Source organism: Electrona antarctica, assembly GCF_951216825.1.
Source record: "Electrona antarctica genome assembly, chromosome: 11".
NCBI lineage: Eukaryota > Metazoa > Chordata > Actinopteri > Myctophiformes > Myctophidae > Electrona > Electrona antarctica.
In genome coordinates, this window is record NC_136792.1 from 27,096,759 (window position 1) to 27,118,442 (window position 21,684).

The following is a 21,684-nucleotide window of genomic DNA, read 5'->3' on the forward strand; positions in this document are numbered from 1 at the left end:
ACTTCCTTTTCCTTTCTAGAACAACGATGCCATTGGTCAAAATGTAAGCTGCCAAATATGTCGCTAGCCTCTGCAACACTATTTATGCGAACATTACTTTACTTTACTAGCTACTTTAAAGAGCGTTATTGGTTTCAATCTTTGAGGGAAGAAGCCTGGTGAGTGAATGATATCCGAAATTAAACACCATACTTTATTTAGAGAGAGGGGGGAAGCGAGCGCGTGCGTGCGTGACTATGCGCGCGCGCCTGCATGTGTGTGTGACTGTGTGTGTGTGTGTGTGTGTGTGTTTTTTTTCCAACAGCAAAATAAAAACAAAATCAGTTTGTATTGTATTCGTCTCACATTTTGGACCTTGCAAATGTTACACTTACACAACTATGTTTACACTGATGATGATGTTTACACTTCATGATTTGAATATGAAGGACTCCAATGGAAACAAGCCAATGAAGCCATGAGCAGCCAATGAGGCTTTCTTGGGTTTAAATCCTCATTTCCTGTGCTTTTTTCTGCAAACTGTTAATAAAGTATTCAATCAATCAACACACTTTATTTGTAGGAGATTGAGGGCTATATAATATAATATATCCTTAATCGTACATACTTACACGTACATACATTTCGTATTTATTGTTTATTTTTCAGAATTCAAAAAGACAATGTCAACAGTGCCACCCACTCCACCACCACTACCTCCTCCTCCTCCTCCTCCTCCTCCTCCAGGACCACTACCTTCTAGACCTTCAGAGTCCAGGAAGAAGAAGCTTTACCAGGCCATAGCTGAAGGCAGGGCCCCTGTGGAGGGGGACTATGCAGAAGCCTTCTCGTTGCTTACCCAGAGGGAGAGTAGGTGAGTAGACTCGACTAGAGGTGGCCATCAATGTTAATACTCTACTGTATAGATTTCCCGGCTGATACTACAGTCAATAAATGCCACAGACGAATAACAGTCTAAGTCCACACTATTGATCCATAATGTATAAATGATAGATAAGGGTTCAGGACAACGAGGCCTTTTCGTGGAGGGGTCAGTCTGAAATTTGGACTTAGACTGTTTTTCGTCTGTGGTACTTAATGTTGAAGAGTGCATGGCTGCCCCCTTAACCCAACTCTTTATTACATTCAGCCAGTATTTTATCATCATGCTATATATTAAGGAGTTACTGCAGACACAGCCAGCTGGCCCAGCACTATATCGGACTTTGATTGTTTGAGCTGTGTCCACTGTCCACACTACAGAACGCATTGTAAGCGGAGGAGCACTTTGGATATCATTAAAAAGGTCTTACAAGTCCTTAACCCATTGGACTGAGGCCGATTCTAAAAACGCCTTCTAAATCCTGACCTAAGTTTTCTGAAATACTTCAAATATTTATATAGCAGAATCATTTTTTGTAATTTTTTGAATAATTCCCGTCCAAAAGGGTTAGAACACCAAAAGGGGTTCCCGCCCAGAATGGGTTAAATTGTCACTTTAGAAATGTGCAGAATCTGCATACCCTGTATACACTTACGTATACTGTATCTTTGTTTAATGTTTTGTGAGAAAACAATTTACAATTCAGCAGGCGCTCTTAATCCAAAGCGTTTTAAGAAAGCAGGTAAATGCATAGAATTAGTAATCTATGATCATAGGTAAACCAAGAACCGATTATCAGTCTAAAGTAAACAGTATAATATCAAAAAATAAATAATCTGTACATTGAAACTATACACACTATAGGATGCCAGGTCTACAAATGACAATTTCTTTCAGTTTTAGAAAAGATCTGCAGTGGATTTTGTTCAACAAGTATGTGCCTTCCCTCATCCAAGATGGTCCACAGTAAGTTAATAATCATGAACAACAATCTGATACTCTAATACATTATATTTTTATGTCCTTTTCACTGGAAAAACACAGATGTAACGCAATTAGATGGGTGTAACCGTTCTGTGTGTTATGTCATTTATTATCATGGCTGAGTCAGAGCCAACATAATGTAGTCACCAACGTGTAACATTAAGTTTAATGTGCCTGTGCATAGGTGTGGCCTGGTGGCTTTGTGGATGGCTGCTCATTTACGACAGCCACAGCAGAGTATTGACATGCAGGTTATTGTCCAGACTGCTTTGAAGAGAGGTTACACTGCACAGGGTGAAATGTTTTCAGGTAACCTGTTTTTTTTATTGAATAGTCAATCAAAAGAAAATAAATCAAACTACAGGTGTGCTCTCCGCCAGGCAGAAAAATCTAGTTGTACTAACGGTTTAAGAGTTATAGGCCAAAACATGAATCGGCCAAACAGGAGACACAGACAGAAAATTAGCAATTTCAAGGTGTCTGTTTGGGTTCTGATAAATTTGAGCAGTTACCATAATGCATCTAGCCTGGTTTAACCACTCCCCCTTGAAATAAAATTTCATTAATTTAGCTGAAATGAATGAAATGTGATTCCAAGGGGTAGTGGTTAAACCAGGCTATAATGTATCTACCATATAGTATCTTGTTTTACCATTATGTTATGGTCAAAAGTATGTATTTTAATTGAATTACCGGCATCAAAAAATAAATAACAGAAAAATGAAAATAAAGTTGCAGGGTTTAGTTTTTTACTTCACAGGCTGGTGAGGCTACTTAACATAGTTGTTGTAAATTAGTCAAGAACTTATATATTTATGAATATGAGTGTATTTATGAATATACTGTATATACAATATATTTCAGCCTGCAACATGGCTCTGCTGGCAGAGGAAGTTTGTGCCTGCAAGGCAGAACTCCTGGTTGGGGGTATGAGTGGTAACAATGTTTCAACCATTGTTGCACATATGTGTGATGGACAGCCCATTCTTATTCCGTATCCTTTTTTTAGCTGTGATATTTATATACATAGCTATGTATACAATATACCATATATTATATACTGTACAATATTGCTATTTGCCTGTTTGTATAGCTATTTTATCATTATTTATTTAATTACTATTTTAACTTTCTATGCTATCTAATTCTTATTTTACTATTATTCACACTGTTGAAGTACAAAAATTGCAATGACTTTGACCGTGCTACCAACTGTATTGTACACAGTATGTGACAATAAACACCTTGAAGGCAGTTGAGGCAGTCCATACTCGAGGAAAGTTCCATAACAATATATATTAAGATATGATGAAGACTTCAACCATGAGCCATGCCAACGTGGGGGCCACAGAGCACACTGGGCAGTAGCTTCAGGTAAGACTCCAGGAGCGACTTCAAAAGTCCTTCTCATCACCTATAAAGCCCTGAATGGACTGGCCCACACGTATATATTTGACATGCTCCCCCTTCCCAAATCCGAACGTATCCTTAGATCCTCAGATAAGGCCCTCCTTGAGGTCCCCAGGACAAACTTAGTTACCCGGGGTGACCGCCCGGGCACCTAGGTTATGGAATGCACTGGCGGTACAGCTAAGGTTAGCACCCTCCGTGCCTGTTGAAATCACATCTGAAGACCTACCTCTACACCAAGTGTTTTTTCTAATTTGGTATTTAGGAGAATGTGTATACCGGTGTGTAATTACTGCCATTTTATATATATATATATTTTTTGTCTTAACGATTTTTTCTTCTTACGTTTTGTTTTTAACCTTGCTCTGTGAAGCACTTTGGAACATTTGAAAAATGCTATATAAATAAAGTCCATTATACAATCAAAATCAAACAGGCATACATGTACCATCTCTGTACCTCCAGGTATTCTCTTAGGCCTTGCTCAGGAGAGCATGAGCAAAGACCACACCCAGCCTAATCTCACTCTGCCCTGGCTATGCCTTCCCAAGGATGCCAGTTCTCCATGCTCGTATCCTGTCACGGGAGTCAGAGAAGCTTTTGTCCTCGCTAAACAGGGCAAGAGCCTGCGCTACCAGCTATGGAATTTGGACAAGGTAGCTCAAAGCAATGAACAGCTGAGGGGAATGGACCCACAGAGGGCTAGTGATGGCACACAGTATGTGGTTCCTCAGGGAGGATTGGAAGCTGGACTAGCTGGACAAGTGGTGCTACTCCATACCAGGACAGTGAAGAAGATATCTGTTCAATCAAACTACCACTGAGACTGCTGTGAAGACATTCATTTCCATATGCTTTTAGCATTGTGTTGATTGTCTGATATTGTCGATGCAATGCAGACTATGGACTACATTAATTGCTTGAGTGGCTTTAAATTGTGATTAATGTCACCTTTACTGCCATTTTGCTCTGAATAAAAATAGAGCAACATTTTGAAGTAGATTGATTCAATTCCTGATATTTTCTATCAATACCTGTACTCCTGGAAAAAAAGCACACTTAAAGATGACCTTTAGTGCATACTCTGTATGGTGTTGTGTGAGGAAAAATTGGACATCAGAATAGTAAACATTCAAAAGCTCCTAATTCCAGTTTATTGCTAGAAAATGCATGGATAGGACAGTTTTCACAAGTTTGTTTTGTCACTTTAAAATGTACCGCTTTTTAAAAAACAGCACATTATGGTTACATAAAATTACATTTAAAAAAAAACATAAAATGACTTCCCCATACCACACAATCCAGTCCTCAAACACAAAGAGCAGCTTGAAAACTGATCATTTGTTAGTCATCATTAAAAATATAGCATACATGGCTAAGAAATATAATACTTTGTAAACACTACAATGTTCTTTTCTTCTAGAATGTGTGCATGGTGTGGATTTCCCAGAAAACCAAACCATTCCAGATAAATAATACCTATTACATGGTGTCAGTGACATTTGCACTCTTTTAGAGCCCTAATAAAAATGCAATTCATTAATCTTTTCACAGCGGTTTCTACTTGCACACAGACTACAGTTCCTGATGAACACTGTTGAAAGGACAGGAAGATTTAAACTGGAATGTTGACTGACATGGATAGACAGACAGTCATGTGCCTTCACTTCATATTTGAATGGACTTTAATTTGATAATGAAATTATCAGTGTTTGTGGTCATATTCATGTAATTTGTAAACAACTAGTCTTTTCTATGTATGAGAGTTAAAGAGGCCAAATACAATTTATATGCGAGTATGTCCTGTTAATAAAAAGGGAAGGGTGTATCAATCAGCTATTAAAGGAAACACTATTAAGTCATGAAACACCATCTATGAGGAGGAAACACTTAAGATATGAAACATTTAAGTTTTCCAGTTTGTAGTTTAGGATGGCCAAATGATAACAGATACTTAAATTCTCCTTTTCGTTTTGTGAACATGCAGATTGGCTATTTTAGGCAAAGCTATTTAGTGTAGACCAAAAACAGGAGGAGGCCTAGTATAACGTCCTTCGGAATCCAGTGAACTACTATAGGGCTTAAGTGGTTTGATTTACTGTCATGTTTATCAGGCATTGGTAAATATAAAAGTATTGGTTAATCAGAATCATATAAAATCATACTCGATTCAACTTATGTTACCGTCTACCAGTGAATCCAGGAATACTGCAACCCATTTTAAGACACACAGGCAGAGCTTGTTTTGTTCAGTGGATAGAGAGGCTCCTTAGTGCAATACATTCCAGATACATTAGGCATCGCTCACAAGCTGCATTCTGTACACAATAACATAAAAGATAAAGAAACATTATTCTTGTATTTCAAATACCTTCTCTGCATAAGGAGACCACAAGTCCACGACCCAGTCAAGAAACAACCTCAGTTTCCAGTTTAACGTAAATTCATCTTTGGGGATAATGTTTATCAAGTCATTCTTGCAGTGAACTAGTAGAGGGGGGAAAACATGTCCACAACATTGGAATGGTATAAAAAAAAAAAAAAGAATTTCCCCCCCCAAAAAAAGAATCTCCCATTACAGAAAAAAGTAAAAATACGACGAGGCGGCTGGATCAAGGCAAAATGATAAATAAAACTATTTACAGAGAGACCATACACACTGGGTTAGATTTACAGACAACTTAACCAGTGGTTTAGTGTTGCCGTGTAGGTACTTGTACAGTACATTACCCATACTGGTTAAAACAAAACGTATCTCCCATTCAATTATTCTGCAAAGGCCACTTAACAAGTTAGTTTTTTTTCTTCGCTTAAAGACAGAATCAAGTTCACTGTTCATCTCTGACCAATAGAGGGAGATGGAGACGAGACAGAGGAACTGTGCTCATGTGCACGTCTCTGGAAATGACTGTCAAAGCAATGCTGGATCTTAATCAGGTCCAACATAAAGGTTTCAACATCCTTTGCTCTCTTTGCATAATTTGTACCGTTTACTGTATTCCGTTCCTCTCCATCTTATACAACCTGGTGTCCCAAACACCCCGACGGCGTGACAGCATTTCATTGAAGATCTCTAAGAGGTTGTCTAGCCCCCAGAGGTAGCCATCCTCCCTGTTGCCCTCCACCCAGGGAGTCCTGTGGTTCAGTGTGAGAGGGGCAGGCAGGGGAACAGTCTTCCCAAAATCAATCATCCACACCCGGGCCTTTCCAGAGGCGTCATGTACGAAGAGCAGAGAGCTACCCACGACCTAGGAAAAAACGGATGAGTGAGTCTAGGTGTGTTCACCGTTCAATTATGTAACGCAATTTCAACTTGACCAACAGGTTTGTCAAGGCCAAGAATTGACGGCAACATAGTCGTTTGTGTATGCATACATGTGTATGTGTGTTATCGCTTCACCTCATGTGTTCTGAAGAAGGGTGATATTTCCAGCACAGAGCGAAGTTCATCCAAACGCTGCACGTACAGTTTCTAAGGGTTAAAGAAGAGGACAGAATTGGGTAGACTTAGCTGGAAAAAGGATAAGCTTCTTTCATATTGTCGTCCATACATTTTTTACAGTAGCTTGAGTTAACTTCGACTTCACTACAAATTCATCGGAACAGTCAAACTCTACTTAAGGCCTTAGTTCCTCTAGGGTGCATAGGCCGTTCTTCAGCCGTTGACATGGAATTAGCAAAATGTCTCAGTAAGAGTTTGACCTTTGCTGCTGTCGGAACAGTAATGGAACAGTTACCCCCTTTTTGAAACTAGCTCCTTGCCACTCGCCCTACACACTTCCACTTGGTTTGAGCATACATATATAAATCATAGAGACGGCACTGGATGGGAGGGGAATCCCAGTGCCGTCTCTATGCTTTATATATCTATGCTCAAACCAAGTGGAAGTGTGTAGGGCGAGTGGCAAGGAGCTAGTTTCAAAAAGGGCCTTACCATAAGGAAATGTTCCGTTTTTTTCCTCTTTTTCTTTTTACAGAATTTTCTCCCCAATTTAGTCGGTATTGTTGTGGGAGATATGAAGACTTTAATCTATATAGTATATTGTTTGCATTGTTCCATGCTGTTCTGTCTGGTCGTGTCTGTGAGCAACACCATGTCTTGATTCAATCAATTATTGGATCAAGATCACCCTGTGTGTAAAACACCATGTCACACCATGTTTGTTATGAGATCCTGCTGGGCCTGGCTTAGCTATGGCTAGGGAGTTCCAGACTCAACAGCCAAGAAAGTCAGAACATCTGTATTGTACTTTGTGATGGTCATGTTTATCTATGGACCCGTTTCTGGACTCGTGAGTATAAGAGGGGACTGGTCAGAAGCTCTGGAGGACTGGTGGGGAGGAGACACAAGAGAGATGTGCTGAGGGAGAGAATACTGAAAGATGCAGTTTCATATAAACAAAATATATTTTCAGGTGTGTTGACAATTTCATATAATCAGGAGAAAGAACCCCCCATCAGTTTCAACTTGATGGTGTTCCAGTTCCAAATGTTATACCTTATAAGAACATGGGATACGTGTTACTAAAAAAAACAACCCGTGTTTGTCATTTAGTCGCAAGCCAAAAAATAAAATGAAAACGTTTCCAAAGTACCAGATCTACAAGCAACATGTTGAGCTTGTAGATTGGCTATTTTTACTACACTGACATATGACAAAGTATAATTGTATGAAAAAAATAAAATGAAATAAAGATGAAATGTTGATTAGCCACTGAACTGGGGACACATACCATGATGGGGAGATTCCTATCCACAAAGTCCTCGAAGTACGGCATGACCTGGTCTCTGTGCTTCGTCTTCTTGAAATTGGTGTTGCAAGTATCTCCTTTCTGCAAAACAGGAAAACATTTCAGATGAGATCTCTCATCTACTTCCCAAATGGTGTCTTAAGATTTTGACTTGGCCATTGGTGTGCCTTGGGCCCCAAGTTTGAAAACCACTCATCTGATCCAAATGGTTTTGATAGTAAAATACACACACCATGATGCAACTTGCTGCCCTCCGTTTTTTCCATCAGCATGTAAATTGTTATGCAAATCAATAAAACCATCTTACAACCATTAGCTCACAGAGTCAGGTATCTCAACTACGGTTGTACACACTCCCAGCTACCCTCTGTAACTTTCCTGTTCCACCCCGGATTCAAACGCGGGACTCCTGTGCAAGTGCAGAATATTTTTCCACCGAGCTTGCCTGCCTGCTTAGGGACGATATTTTATTTTGACTTTCAGACCAGACACGGGACCTAAATGTCCCAATAGAAGAGCAGAGACCAAATACATCCACCCGTTTGTTTAAGTTATATTGAATAATCACTTTAAAAGGTTACATAGTATAGCTTTAAAGTTCTGTCCATACTTGAAATACTGGAATTATTACGCATTATGCTTCCAGTGCCCTAATTGTGCAACGCTATTCCTGTCTGGAAGTACTACATAAAATCCTAATAATATATTACATAATATTAATAAACACAATTACAAACTGAAGGATACTGTGACAGACACATTATTAACATAGAAATGATTTCCATAATATCTGTTATGTGATGCAAACGACTGGCAGCTGAAACGCGTCTGTCAACAATAAATATTCCAATGCTGAAAATGGGTTACCGGATATGTGACTGCCTTTTGCCTTTTTTGATAGGGTACAGTAATTAGACAGGGAAGGGGGAGAGAGATGGGGGGGGGGGGGGAAGACATGTGGAAAAGGCCGACAGACACGGCTGAATTACCGGCCTAGGTGCCTCAGCTGCGGCCCAGGCCGGCCTGGAAATGTTTTGAAAAGTACAAATAATGCCCGACAGCTGATTTAGACAAGTTAATAATAGGCCAGTTGTTTGCTCATTCCAATCCAGTGACTGAATCACCACCATACAAATCTACTGATAAATATTTATTCCCAATATTTGGTTTACTTCTAGTGGCAACCCATAATTCTGTTTATTCACCACTACAGCCAGGAATGTTCGGAGTGCTGGCCTTAGGCTAGATGATCCCAGGGTGGATTCTAACCTTGATGCCTTCAATACGGAAGCCCATGGTGCCTGTGGAACTGGTTGTCTCTCTCCACTGCATGTATCTGGGTTTGAGGACTGCCTGCTGTGCCCTCTCCTCCTCTGTGGGGGCCCCAGCATCCACTGCTACCATCTTCTCATACATATCTTTCCGCAGGCGTGGATGCTCCCTGGCTTTGCTGAGCTCTTCCTCCAGGTATGTCCTGGTAGGAAACAGAAGTGAAGAGCTTAGGCAGAGTGTTAGACTGGCGAGAGGTTAAAGTGGGTGAAAGCTTGCGTTTGGGTGTACTTTTTGTAGACTCAATAGAGGGTATGCACATGCATAAAGTGAATGGCAAATAGAGTGGCAAAGTGAGTGAAAGTGAGTTTAATGTTGTTTAACACTTTAATTGCCCGGGGTTATTTAATCCATTACATTATAGCGCCCAGTCGATTTATAAACACGGACCACTTTTACTGACGGACCGGATGTTGCTGTGAATGAGTGTGTGTAGCAGCTAACAATAGCCACACCACTCTAAGGCGATTGACAACAACGGGAGGTAAGAATAAATCTATCGATGGGGGTGTTAACGTTGTTTAATGCAATCAAATACAACTTTTCTGTTTGGATGTAAGGGCTGTTATGGCCAGAAAGTAGTTTTTTGCCACTCAGCTTCCGGGTTTGATGATGATGTCACACGCATACCCTCTATAGTAAGTCTTGATGCATGCTTGATTGTGGCTTGTGATTACGAACGTAGTCCCCTCTGGGTTCCGAGGCCAAGGCTCACCTGCTGCCCATCTTCAAGTCCATGATGGCGGGAGAGTCAAAATCAGCCAGCAGGTCATCCATAAGGTTATAGTCCTGCTCTCCTTTTTGTATTACACCATAATACCCAGGCACATAGGGACGCAGTGCGTCTTCCATTAGTTTCTGTAGGCACTGCTGCTCACACTCACAGTAGAGCTTCAGCAAACGACCATCCTCCCCAGCCTGGAAGTTACCTAAGAGAGGTGAATGGAAACATGAGTGAGGGCAAGATAGAGAGCAAGATAAGTGTGCCTCTAAAGATGCATGTCTATACCTTTATGGCCAGCTAACTGCACCCATGGATGATGGTTGGGCGAACCATGGGTGAACCATGGGCGAACCATGTTAACCATGGTCTTCAGCTTCTGCCAGGACTTGTTCTGTAAAACAAAAAAAATCATGAAACAAAAGTAACCATGTAGGAAATAGCAACACAAAAATTCGCAACCTAGACTAGAGGTATGCATAGTTGAGCCATGTAGCACCGAACAATGCACGTCATCACCGACCTTGACGTTTGACCAACAAATTGCACCGCACTGATTGTCAGACACAGAGTTAGATATCTTTAGGACGTTTTATAGCTGTGTGTTGTGATTTGATAGTGTAGTGAGTTATTGCAGTTAAAATTACAAAAGTACACAAAGTATAAACACAGCAAAATGGGTCTAGAGATTTTTGAAGAGAAAATTGATTATTCCTTCCGTAACATGTGCACGCACACACAGTGTGTGTGTGTGTGTGTGTGTGTGTGTGTGTGTGTGTGTGTGTGTGTGTGTGTGTGTCACAATCCACCCGCTGCCACCAAGGCCAGGTACACAGCATAAGGGACCAGTCGCTCATTCATGAAACATTTACCAAGGGTGCCACTGTGGGCGTCATAAAGCAGAATCCCCATGTCTGTATGTGTGTGACTGTACAATACTGTACATGCAATATAGCTATCTCTGTGAGGAAACACCAGGGCAAGGTCAGCATGCAACAGGGGCTTTGACGCAAGCAATGAAAAAAAGAACACATGACATCGATTAGAATGTGTGTGCGTGGGGGGGGGGGGGGGGATTAAAACAAGGATAGTGAGTCCAGGGTAGGTGTTTAATCAGATAAGGAAGAGATGTGGGTACAATGTACAAATACCATTAAATAAATACTTTAGTAAACAACAGACTAGAGAAAACGAAGAAAAGCTATCATAATGTAATAAAATGTAACACAGTAAATTGTGGGAGCTGTGAGCTAACTTGCTCTCTCCCGTCCAGTGCCCGTCTTAAAACGCATCTAAGTATCCTTCTCTACAAATGCTGTACGTTATTTCCACAGCTGCAACGCTGAAATTCTGTCACAATAAAAAAAACAGTCCACATTGGAATGTATACACAAAGTTAGTAGTAATTGTGCGGTTTGCAAACTATGAATTCAGGCAATTATTTTTCAAAAGATGTCAGTTTATCAACATCATTAAGTGTGTTCAAGTGCTCATTCATTATCTTTTCTTTTTTGGGGGGGTGGGGGCGGGGTGGCAGTGATTTTGATGACTGACACACTTTTACATTTACAATAAAGCTATGATTAGAAAGGCCCATAACATGCTCCGATGGGTGGGTTTGAACTTTAAGCCAATTTATACTTCACTGTACACTCCTCTCAACAAATAAATCACACCTGTGTGAAGTGAGGGGCACTCTAATCATCATCAAGAATGGTGGTCCCTTATTGGCCAAGGGTTCCCACCGACATACATATGCCGATTTGCTCAGACACATATTCTCCGTTCATGGTCAGACAATTTGTTTGTTTAGACAACATTAGTTCTCCGTTCATTGTCAATGGCATGTTTGTACAGAACAAACATTAAAGCTGTATATAGGAGGGGCTAGCACCCCTCAAAAAAAAAAAAAAGGTGTTGAATTAGGCTATGCCTACACCGTCGTCTGTTACAAATATGGCATTTCTGTCAAGTAGGCCATAAGTTATCAAATACAGCTAACCAATCCAGTGTAGCCGATAGAAGACAATGTTTGTGTAGAATAGAAACAGACAGCAGAGGAAGGGAGCAAGACTGAGCACTAGACAGTAGACACAAGAGACTTGAATCTCTATCAGATTAACACAACCTCTACAACCACTTCAGAGCACAAGACCACATCAGACCAACAACACACTCAGAAGTACAGTACATAATGTCAATCGCATACTGTAGGTTTAAACTTTGTACACCTTTTCCTCACTACCCCCCCCCCCCCCCCCCCCCCCCCCCCCCCCCCCCCCCCCCCCTCACGGCGATTACATAAAGCAATGTTTTATGGCCAATTTGTGACAGGTGCAATAATTCAAAAGTCACTTTAAAAGACTGGTTCAAAAGTCCCAGGGCTATGACTATTTCTTAGGGCATTTGTAATGAACTTGTTTTGACATTCATTTTAGCAGCCAACTCAATATCCTGAAAAAATAAAAACATGGCATTTCCAAGACTTTGGGAAGGTTTCATTTTCTATAGGGGAGGGGAGATACACAAGTTTCTCACTGTAATATGAGCTCTGACTTGCCTCAGTCAGAAGTAGGTAATGTAGTCCACCATTATCGTATGAAGCTGTAAAGCCAAATATGCTTTGAACAAGATCGACTGATCAAAAATCGACTGACAAATGACGGCGCATTTTCTTAATGTCAAAAGAAAAGGTCTTACAAGAGGGATAATACCCCCTGCCTTTTTCCATTTCAGTACAGTTACTATCTTTCTTTTCGTTCCTTATTTAAGAGAAGCCCTTAGTGACAGATGTAAGTTTAGTGGGTTGAAAGAAGAGAAAGACAATATGGAAAGCTCCTCCTGCCTCTTCTAGGTTAGCGGTCTCTTATCCAGATGCTTTCATCCTTTCTCGCTAATTGCTTTGAGCTGACAGTTCAATGTGTTTCTCTGTGGGGCCGGATGTAGCTGCATATTACCTCTCCACTCTAACATATTAGACTCCCGTTCCCGTACAGGCAAACTTAACCCATCTCCCATTTCTCTGCCTTTTACTAGAGGGTTTATCAAACAATAGCCTGTGACATGACCCCGATTCTTATATTCATACCGGTAGTTTTGTTTCAAGCTAGGCTCTCCTCTCCTTCCAGAAATACTTTCCTGCCTTTTTGTTTGACCGTTAAGACTATTTTGCTATTTTCTTCCTTCTACTAAATCCTCCAAGCCATCCATCCTCTCTACGCAGTATGTTGGTCATAGAAACAGACCAACTGCACAGATTGGCTGATCCCTGTGGGTCCTGTAGCAGCAATGATGTCAAACCAGTAGCCTCCTATCGTTTTCAATCCTGCCACTCTCTCATCTTTCCTAATTACTTTAGAGCTGTTCTCTTCTCTATAAGAGCTTAGGCTTGGAAAGTTGGGAATGTGTCTGGTACTTGTTAATGAGAAGAACACACGCACACACACGATTCAAGGAACAAACTTCAACCTAGTCTCTCGAGACAGACTGTTGACTCGCATCAAATTCAAAAGGAAAAGAGGTTGCCGTTTTTCCTTTATTTTTTTGACGATGGGTTCTCAGATCGACTTCAACCAAGCACTCTGCAATTCAGAACTATGGAACATTATTTAGGTAATGTAAGCAAGAATACAACCCCCAGGATCCACACAAGCAAAACAAGCTTGACTACAGCCGTTAAGTCATAGCCTTTTAGTCCATACAGTAGCCAACGTCATAAGTCCTAGTGGGAGGCTTACTGGCTTCTTATTCTTAACCTAGATAGAGAACATGTGTGACTGCATATAGTAACAGATGGTCATGCAAATAGCATAGATAACAAAAACCAACAGAGACAAGCATATGCCATCTATTTAATTGAGAATCTGATTATATTTGAATAAACAAACTTGGCTTGAACTTGAGAAAATCTAGACTTCTTTCCCTATGCAAGGCAAGCTTGACAAATTACAGTCAAAACATGGAAGTACCATATTGTTTAATTTATATTTATTACTCTTCTACAGAATGAGACAACTCCTCAGAGTCAAAAAACCTTACCTGGCAAACGGAACAGTAGTGGAGAAAGAAACAGGCGCTGACAAAGGCAGGCACCACAACGGAACCAAAGTGAGAGTGCAGCCAGCAAAACATACTCTGCACCTTTAGCATAGCGTCCCCCCAGGCAAGTCCCACCAGCTGCATCCACTGATGCCCTGCCTTCCCACCAGCTTGTCAACATTTAGCCATTCCATTCACTTCTTTAACCTATAGCATAGCATTATTTCTGGGCTAATTCTTCGCTCTTATTTCTGTTATTTTAGCCATTCTGTCTGCAGCTTACAGAGCCTTGTAAATCTGCTCTACTATGAGGTAACACTAATCTCTCATTTTCACACAGACAGACCTCCCCATTCCAGACCTTCCCATTCCCACAGCAAAATCCTGAGTGTGAATTTCACTCAAGTGTGTAAAAACTGACCCATTTTGCTGTGCAGTGCATTCACCATTTCTCCTGTTTCGACATCCTGTCACTCCCCTCTTCCTCTACTCCACTTTCTCAGTATCTGATATCGCCATGGTGTTTGGTGTTCATGTTATTCATCTACCTCCAGGTGTTTTCTCCCTCAGAAGATGTCCTGGCTGCTTGCCTGAACAAGTTGTGTTTTCCCTTCTCAAATATCCTTCTAATTTATTCTGTCATTTGCTGACAAGAATGCATGCCATTCAGTCTACTCTTGCGAAGTTGGTAAATGCCTGAATTTATGGCACGCGGCAGGTTTGTTTTGTACAACAACGTATAAATGAACAATTACTATATACCAGGCTGCTATCCAATACTGAATATCTCACAAACTCACTCAGGGGAAAGACATCTCCTTGTCTTTCTGCATCTAATCTCATAACCATCTTCAGCCCCGTGCACCACAATGCAGACAGAATTCACCGTACAACCACTCTCCAAAAATAACTGGAAAACTGATATTTCTAGGGACAGAGTAGAAATTAGCCCCGACTGCCACGGTGGGGAGAAACACTGTGCTATTAACCTATCCCAATAGACGTGACTCGTCCTCTACCCTCCCTCCCAATGTTCTCTCTTTTGTGTACTTTACAGATTCCTCTGCATTATGAATTGTGTGTGTGTGTGTGTGTGTGCATGCGTGTGTAAGGAAAACCTGTCAGGCAACTATTATAAGCTACTGTACAGGAGGAAACAATATGAATACACGCTGTATTTGTTCAGGTGTTTTAAGATCTACACACAGTAGAGCCGTTTCTCAGATGTTGCTTTTATGAAACCACATCCCTTTGCTTGGCCCTTTAATGCTCAAGCAATGCAAATATCTAGCCTGTTCGCAGCCTAGATTGTGACTACTTATAAGAAGCACTGTTTGTGCGCACCATTGTCTGTGTGGGATCGATGTGTGGGAATTTGTATAATGAGTGTTGGGGGAAACACTTAGCATTGTGTACCATGCAAGTTATCAAGCATAAATCAAACGTTCCTCTGTAAGGCACATGTTCAAACTTCTGCGTGTTTATTGTGCTTCATATTTTCTCTTATCAACATTTTCCTTTGTTTTTGTTCCACTGTCTATGTCTCAAGGTATTTCAGGAGAAAATATGATGCTTTCACTAGACTGTGTGTATGTGTGGGGGCGGGTTATTTATAAAATGTGTTAATGCAGGCATTTACATCTAATAACATTCAATTGTCAGAGACAGACAGAACTGATATTGTCAGAGAGAGAGTGAAAGAGTAAGAGAAAAAAAAAGACCATGTCAAAGATGTTGCCATGGTTTATGACTTATCTAATTTTTCCATGTCACGCATGCACACTGAACTCAATTCTAAAAGCGAGATGTCATCAGAGTGCGTATGTGTATAATGTGTCTGAATATGCATGTGTGAGCAGCACGGAGCAAGTATCTCTTCACGTCAGTGAGCGAGCATACTTGTGTGTAACTGGTTTTGGCTGTGATGTAAACATGTCATCATAGCTTACACAATTTCAATAACAGCACACACACCCTCGTTTGCTGTAGAGCTGGGATGGCTACAGACACACTTCTCACAACCATAGATGGAAAAACATGCACATTATAGCAGGATAACTAATCTAACTATGATAACCACAAGTTAGTGTCATCACATTTGCAGACTACTAAAGCATTTCAAATTGTCCTCTATCCTGCTGATAGTCATCATAATAATCAAGTTATAGAAGCTGTGTGTGTGGCTGTGTGCATGCGTGTGTATACTAGTTGTCTTCGCCAGGCTGACAGGACTCACAGAAGGCAAAGACCTCACCAGCCTGGCGAGATACCTTTTTCTAGATGTATTATTTTGTGTATGATAATTTAGCATGAAGTATTTAACCACTTAAACCCTCTAGACTGGACAAGTACAGTTGACGCTGTACTCGTCTTGGACCACTTTTACACCAAATTTCATCGCCAAAAATACTAGATCTACAAGCTCACAACATCATGACGTGTTGTGAGCTTGTAGATAGGCTATTTTTGGCTATTCAACTGTTAACATGGAATACAAGATTTGTAGGATATTTTTATTATAGTACAGAATAAGAGAATGAAGCTAACATGCTTCATGCAGCTGAATGCATTCAGGCTTATGTTTGTGCATGTCTCTGGAAACAGACATTCACACTAGTCATAATAATCTTATCTGTTGATCTCCTCCTTCAGATTGGTCATAAAGACCACTTTGAAGTTTGATGCCAACCTAGAGTGTGCAGGGAATGCCCACTGAGTGGCAAAAAAGTGAAAAGTAGTGAGATTTCGCTTATATTACATTCCAGTCTCACCATTCTTTGAGACTTTTAGGATTCACAATTTTCCCAGGAAAAGCACTTCTGATGCCCTGAGTCTATTTTCAGTAGACATCCTGTTCAAAGCCGAGATCAAAGGACTCAGGCTCAGGCTAAAACTTTACATTTTGTTTCAGGACCGGAAAGCCGTCAAGAAAAGTCAAGGCCCTAGATTGACCTCATGATAGATCATGGACCTGTGTTGTAGGATGGACATTTCTGTTCTTTAAATAGCAATAAAAGTTTATGGAAAAAAGTTCTACAACAAAAGAACAGGCTATAGGCTACACACACACACACACACACAATAAATAATATAAGGCCTTCATTTCAACAAACACGATAGTACTTGTACATGGATCCACTCTAGCCCAAACATTTCTAAATGTTTGGGCTAGATCCACTCCTTGAAAAACACTGCCCTTAAAATGATCAGAGAGCTAGAGTAGACTATGCTAAGTGCATCGAGACTATGCACTTTGGCCCTGGCTTTGAAAGCCATTTATTTCTGTGGAGACGCGCTTTCTATTACACTTATGTCTAATATGAATGAACTTGCACGGTGAAATTCAAAATGTTTATGTTTTGTGAAAATAATTTTTAAATGTTAACTTACCCCAGTCCCATCGTCTGGGCTGCCCAGAGCCTGACTGGCCGGGGACATACTGGACTCGAGATCACTCACAGTCAAGAAGTTATCCTCGACGTCCTCGAATGACGAATGAGAGGACAGGCCCACCGAGGACGAGTAGGAGAGTTTTCGGGGAGAACGCATCAGCGCAGGGGACCCTCCACAACCACTGTCCGAGCAGGGTGATTCTTCATCAGGGTGGGGTTCCACTAATACACTGTGTATTCCGCTAATACACAATCCAGTAGCCTGGGGTTCTGGCGTCCCCAGTGACCTACTGGGGCTAGTGTCTCCAGTTATGATCAACTTAGGGATAGTGCCAGGGAAACACTGGCCTCGATCTGAGTCAGTTCTCGCAGCTTTGGGTTCACATGAAACAGTATTACAGTCCGATTTAGTCATATCAGCCTCCGTATCGTTCTTTGTCTGCGTGGACAAAGGTTTGCCCGCACAAAATCTGAGCGATGCCAAAGTCTCCTCGCCAGAGGTGCTCCGTCCAACTGGAGAAATCTCTGGTAACGCGCTGACTTCAGAGACAACACTACTCTGGCTGTTTGCTTCCAATGGCTGGTCTTCCATGGCCGTCGCTGAGGGATCCGAGGCATGGTCTTCTCTGGTAGATTTAGGCTCCACACACAGCTGAACCACACCGCCCGTCGTTCTGCTGACTTCAAGGGGCAGTGTACCCAAACACGATGCATCGGACTGTTTTGCACCGTGGCCGTCTACATTCCCATAATTATGTGGACCATTCGGGTTTCCCAAAACCGTACACGTTTGGTCCCCTTCGATTTCCAACCCCCCCCGATGGCCCAGCAACGTTCGCTGCCCCTGACAGGCGTGATCTTGGCGTGTTTCCGAATCAGCAGATACAGAAGCTACTTCAGCCAGGTTGCTATCTTGAGGTTGCAGTTGTAGCTGCGGCAATTTACATTTTATCAGAGTCTTGACCGGTTGGTCATCCCGTCGTTTGTTCTTAAATCCACGGATACGAAGCTTTTTGCCGTGTCTCCATTTGGTTATGCCTGGAGTAGCAGTGGTGCCTGGAGTAGCAGTGGTGCCTGGAGTAGCAGTGGTCTTCGAAATATTCTGTCCCATCTCGCATGCCGTAGTAGTGCACAAGACACACCCTCAACTTATATGTGGAGCAATCAATCATAGCAATCGATCATAGACTGTAAGCAATTTAGGATCACCCGAATTAACGAGTAGCCTCGGTCCCAGGTTTACTCATCTGCAAAGAGAAAAACGATACTTTCAAGTATGCCTCCCCATTCGGGTAACCTCGCGTCACCAGGCTTTCCACATCGGAGGAAAAACTTCAATATTCCCTGTTAGTCACATGTTCTAATTGTTGTTTAAAGATTGTGAAATAATTACTTCCCCGCACCATTTCCTCTTCAAATACCAGTAGCCTAGGTTTAAGGATACCTGAGGGAACAAAAGAAACCCATATGAATATTGTCAGCAGCATAAATAACTGTGACTTGAGAACAATCAAGCAAAATGTCTGACGAAAAAACAAAACAATTTCACTTGATTGAAAATGTACAAAGGGATAAAGTCGGGCACAATGCTGCCCTCTTGTGTTTGTAGACCTGGGGCATTTTCATCAGTATATTCCTGTATTTTACAACAGGCCTAGTTAAAGTAGCTACATCTAAAAATACACGTGATAATTAAGTGGAAAGCAACAAATACTAAACTGCCGTGCCATAGTCTACTAAAGAAATACACTATACAATAGTCTACTAAAGAAATACACTAAACAACGGTCACTAACATAGAATATAAAATAAAAAATAAATCTGTATGATGCATTTTATCACATCATTCATGATTCCAGAGATAATGTGTAGTGACGTGTGAGTAGCATAGTTGTGTGAGTGCATTGAGAAAAAGGCAGAATGGCCTAAAGTCCAGTTAGGTAGAAATTGTATAAACTACAGTATAAGACAAATACAGTGAGTCAGCCACTGTGTGTTATCTCCTTAAATCAGTCAGAATGACAGCTGCAGTATGATCACACTACAGTAACCCCACTGTCAGGAAAGAATGTTCAGATAGGAAATGAAACAGGAAAGACAACAATGGAAAATATTGGTCATCGTCTGTGCACACACCCACTCAATGTTATTCTTATATAATAGAAATAAGGTATGAGGCATAGTGAATCACACAGGAATGATGGCAGAACTGTGGCATGTGAACACCATGACCCTAATGTGGACCCCAAATTGTGTGTGTGTGTGTGTGTGTGTGTGTGTGTGTGTGTGTGTGTGTGCGTGCGTGCGTGCGTGCGTGCGTGCGTGCGTGCGTGCGTGCGTGCGTGCGTGAACTCAAACATGATCACAGTAACCAGTTTGTTTCTTAAACATTCATAAATAATTACTAATACAATTCCCTGGAACTGAAAAGAATGGGTTCAAGATCTCATTTTAGCATATCACAACTAAAAATGTTATACAGAAAAGAACTGAAACTAAAACTAAATTGTTTTTAAATCAGAAGCTCAAAGCAACACTTTCTTATTTGACTTTGGGATCCTAAGAACCAGTCAAGACACCATTTTGAGCTTAAACAACAAGATTACTAAACTTACCTTTAAAAAGCATTTTGATGTGTTTTATTCTGTCTTCTCACTATCTGTACCGGCATGTACAAGTAAAGGGTGTGGAAGGGATGTGACTGTGCTATCTACTGTGTGTCTGAGTAATACTAACAGTAAGGTGAAAGCATGTAGTTGAAGAGGAAGTACTTTTAAAAACACGTAGACTTATGTGTTGGTTTCCTTTGTGTTCCTTCAGAATCAGTCAGGGATGTCAAACTCAAATACACAGTGGGCCAAAATAAAGAAATTGGTACAAGTCGAGGGCCGGACTGTGTTTCAACACACGGGCACCGCGGTCATGAGGACGTCCCAAGGCAACAAGCAAAAACGTTAATGCATTTAAAACTGAAAATGCATTATTATTAAGCTCAGTTTCCTGTTCTATGATCCTCACCAAGCACTGCTTTCATAGTAAAATGAGAACATAAATCAAATCAGTTGCATTCATTTCTTATCATAGTCTTCTTAGGTAATATTCTTTCATTACAGCCACACTGTCTCCACACAGAAGACACACACAGGTTTGCCCTCTGCCTCCCACCTGACTTGAAAACCCCTGTTTTCAGAGTCCACCTTTCGTTTAGCCATTTTTGGGGAGAGGGGTAGCTGAAAGTTGACCACAAACGATATACTTTCACTGCTGATCAATAGTGAAGAGAAGACGCATGCTTGCGCTTGAAGGGCCCTCGATATGTGCCAATGCACTCGCAGTGCATTGTGGGACTTGTAGTATTATGGTGGTCCTTGTAATATACCAGAGGGCCAGTTCTAATACTAATTAAATATCATCCCACGGGCCAAAGATAATTCATTCACGGGCCTGATTTGGCCCCCGGGCCTTGAGTTTGACATATATGCTTCAGATGATAGTTTGAATTAACAGACATATCCCCCGAACAATTATTAGGCTAAACAAATAAAATAAAACCACCTTAAATATTTTCTTTCTTTCATAAAAAGAGAATCTTTCACTCAATAGGAACTGCTCCTGTCACAAGTTGATGATGTCATATGTCCATGTGTGGTCCAGCCCTATGAATATATGGAATGCACATGCTAATAAAAAAATATATATTTTTAATGTATTTAAAATATTGCTTTGATGCCTTAGGAAGTTTTAAGTTGTTTTTTATTATCACGTGCATTCCATACATTGCATAGGGCTGGACCACACATGGGCATATTTCATCAACTTGCGACAGGAGCAGTTCCTATTGAGTGAAAGATTCTTTATTTATGAAAGAAATAAAATATTTAAGGTATTTATTTATTTTAGTTGTATAATGTTTTAAGGCATATTTGTCTTATTAGCCAGGGATCCTTTTAATCATTCAACTATTTTCAACCTATATTCATATAATTGGAGGTTGGGGACATTGAACAGGAATGGATAATGTTCAAAGCCTCTATTGCTGAAGCTGCAGCTGTGAGCTGTGGTCAGAAGGTGCCTCAATGGGCGGTAACCCTCGAACACCCTGGTGGACAGCAGAGGTCAGGGAAGCCTGAAGAAGGAGGCCTACCTACCTGGGTATGTTATTCCAGGGGACTCAAGGAAGCTCTGAGAAGGAAGAGA

The 21,684-nt window shown here is 41.0% G+C and overlaps 2 protein-coding genes across 3 annotated transcripts; one reads left to right on the plus strand and one right to left on the minus strand.

The window, feature by feature from the left end:
- The first annotated feature begins 33 nt into the window (after positions 1 to 33).
- On the plus strand, positions 34 to 4,535 carry actmap (actin maturation protease). 2 transcript variants are annotated; one of them, XM_079514590.1, is made up of 7 exons: positions 39 to 158; positions 649 to 853; positions 1,760 to 1,828; positions 2,031 to 2,155; positions 2,711 to 2,840; positions 3,150 to 3,220; positions 3,722 to 4,535. In XM_079514590.1, the coding sequence occupies exons 2-7, from the start codon at positions 663 to 665 to the stop codon at positions 4,078 to 4,080; spliced, it is 945 nt and encodes a 314-aa protein (XP_079370716.1). In that variant the 5' UTR covers positions 39 to 158; positions 649 to 662; the 3' UTR covers positions 4,081 to 4,535. The 2 variants fall into 2 exon arrangements, with proteins under 2 accessions (XP_079370717.1, XP_079370716.1); XM_079514591.1 differs by lacking the exons at positions 2,711 to 2,840; positions 3,150 to 3,220 and having other exon boundaries at positions 34 to 158.
- Positions 4,384 to 18,599, minus strand: itpkcb (inositol-trisphosphate 3-kinase Cb). The gene is made up of 7 exons (XM_079514589.1): positions 17,486 to 18,599; positions 10,346 to 10,451; positions 10,052 to 10,265; positions 9,277 to 9,481; positions 7,990 to 8,088; positions 6,657 to 6,728; positions 4,384 to 6,504 (listed from the first exon to the last, which is right to left on the minus strand). Exons 1-7 carry the CDS (start codon positions 18,596 to 18,598, stop codon positions 6,247 to 6,249), a joined length of 2,067 nt encoding a protein of 688 aa, XP_079370715.1. The 5' UTR covers position 18,599; the 3' UTR covers positions 4,384 to 6,246.
- Between the last annotated feature and the right edge of the window lie 3,085 nt (positions 18,600 to 21,684).

Excerpts from the sequence above, each read along its gene's own strand:
- itpkcb (XM_079514589.1), bottom strand. The coding sequence starts at position 18,598 with ATGGGACAGAATATTTCGAAGACCACTGCTACTCCAGGCACCACTGCT. Across the intron at positions 9,482-10,051 it reads GACTTGAAGATGGGCAGCAG|GACATACCTGGAGGAAGAGC; the intron begins GTGAGCCTTGGC and ends GTTTCCTACCAG. Across the intron at positions 8,089-9,276 it reads TCCGTATTGAAGGCATCAAG|AAAGGAGATACTTGCAACAC; the intron begins GTTAGAATCCAC and ends CCTGTTTTGCAG.
- actmap (XM_079514590.1), top strand. The coding sequence starts at position 663 with ATGTCAACAGTGCCACCCACTCCACCACCACTACCTCCTCCTCCTCCT. Across the intron at positions 854-1,759 it reads CTTACCCAGAGGGAGAGTAG|TTTTAGAAAAGATCTGCAGT; the intron begins GTGAGTAGACTC and ends AATTTCTTTCAG. Across the intron at positions 3,221-3,721 it reads ACACTGGGCAGTAGCTTCAG|GTATTCTCTTAGGCCTTGCT; the intron begins GTAAGACTCCAG and ends CTGTACCTCCAG.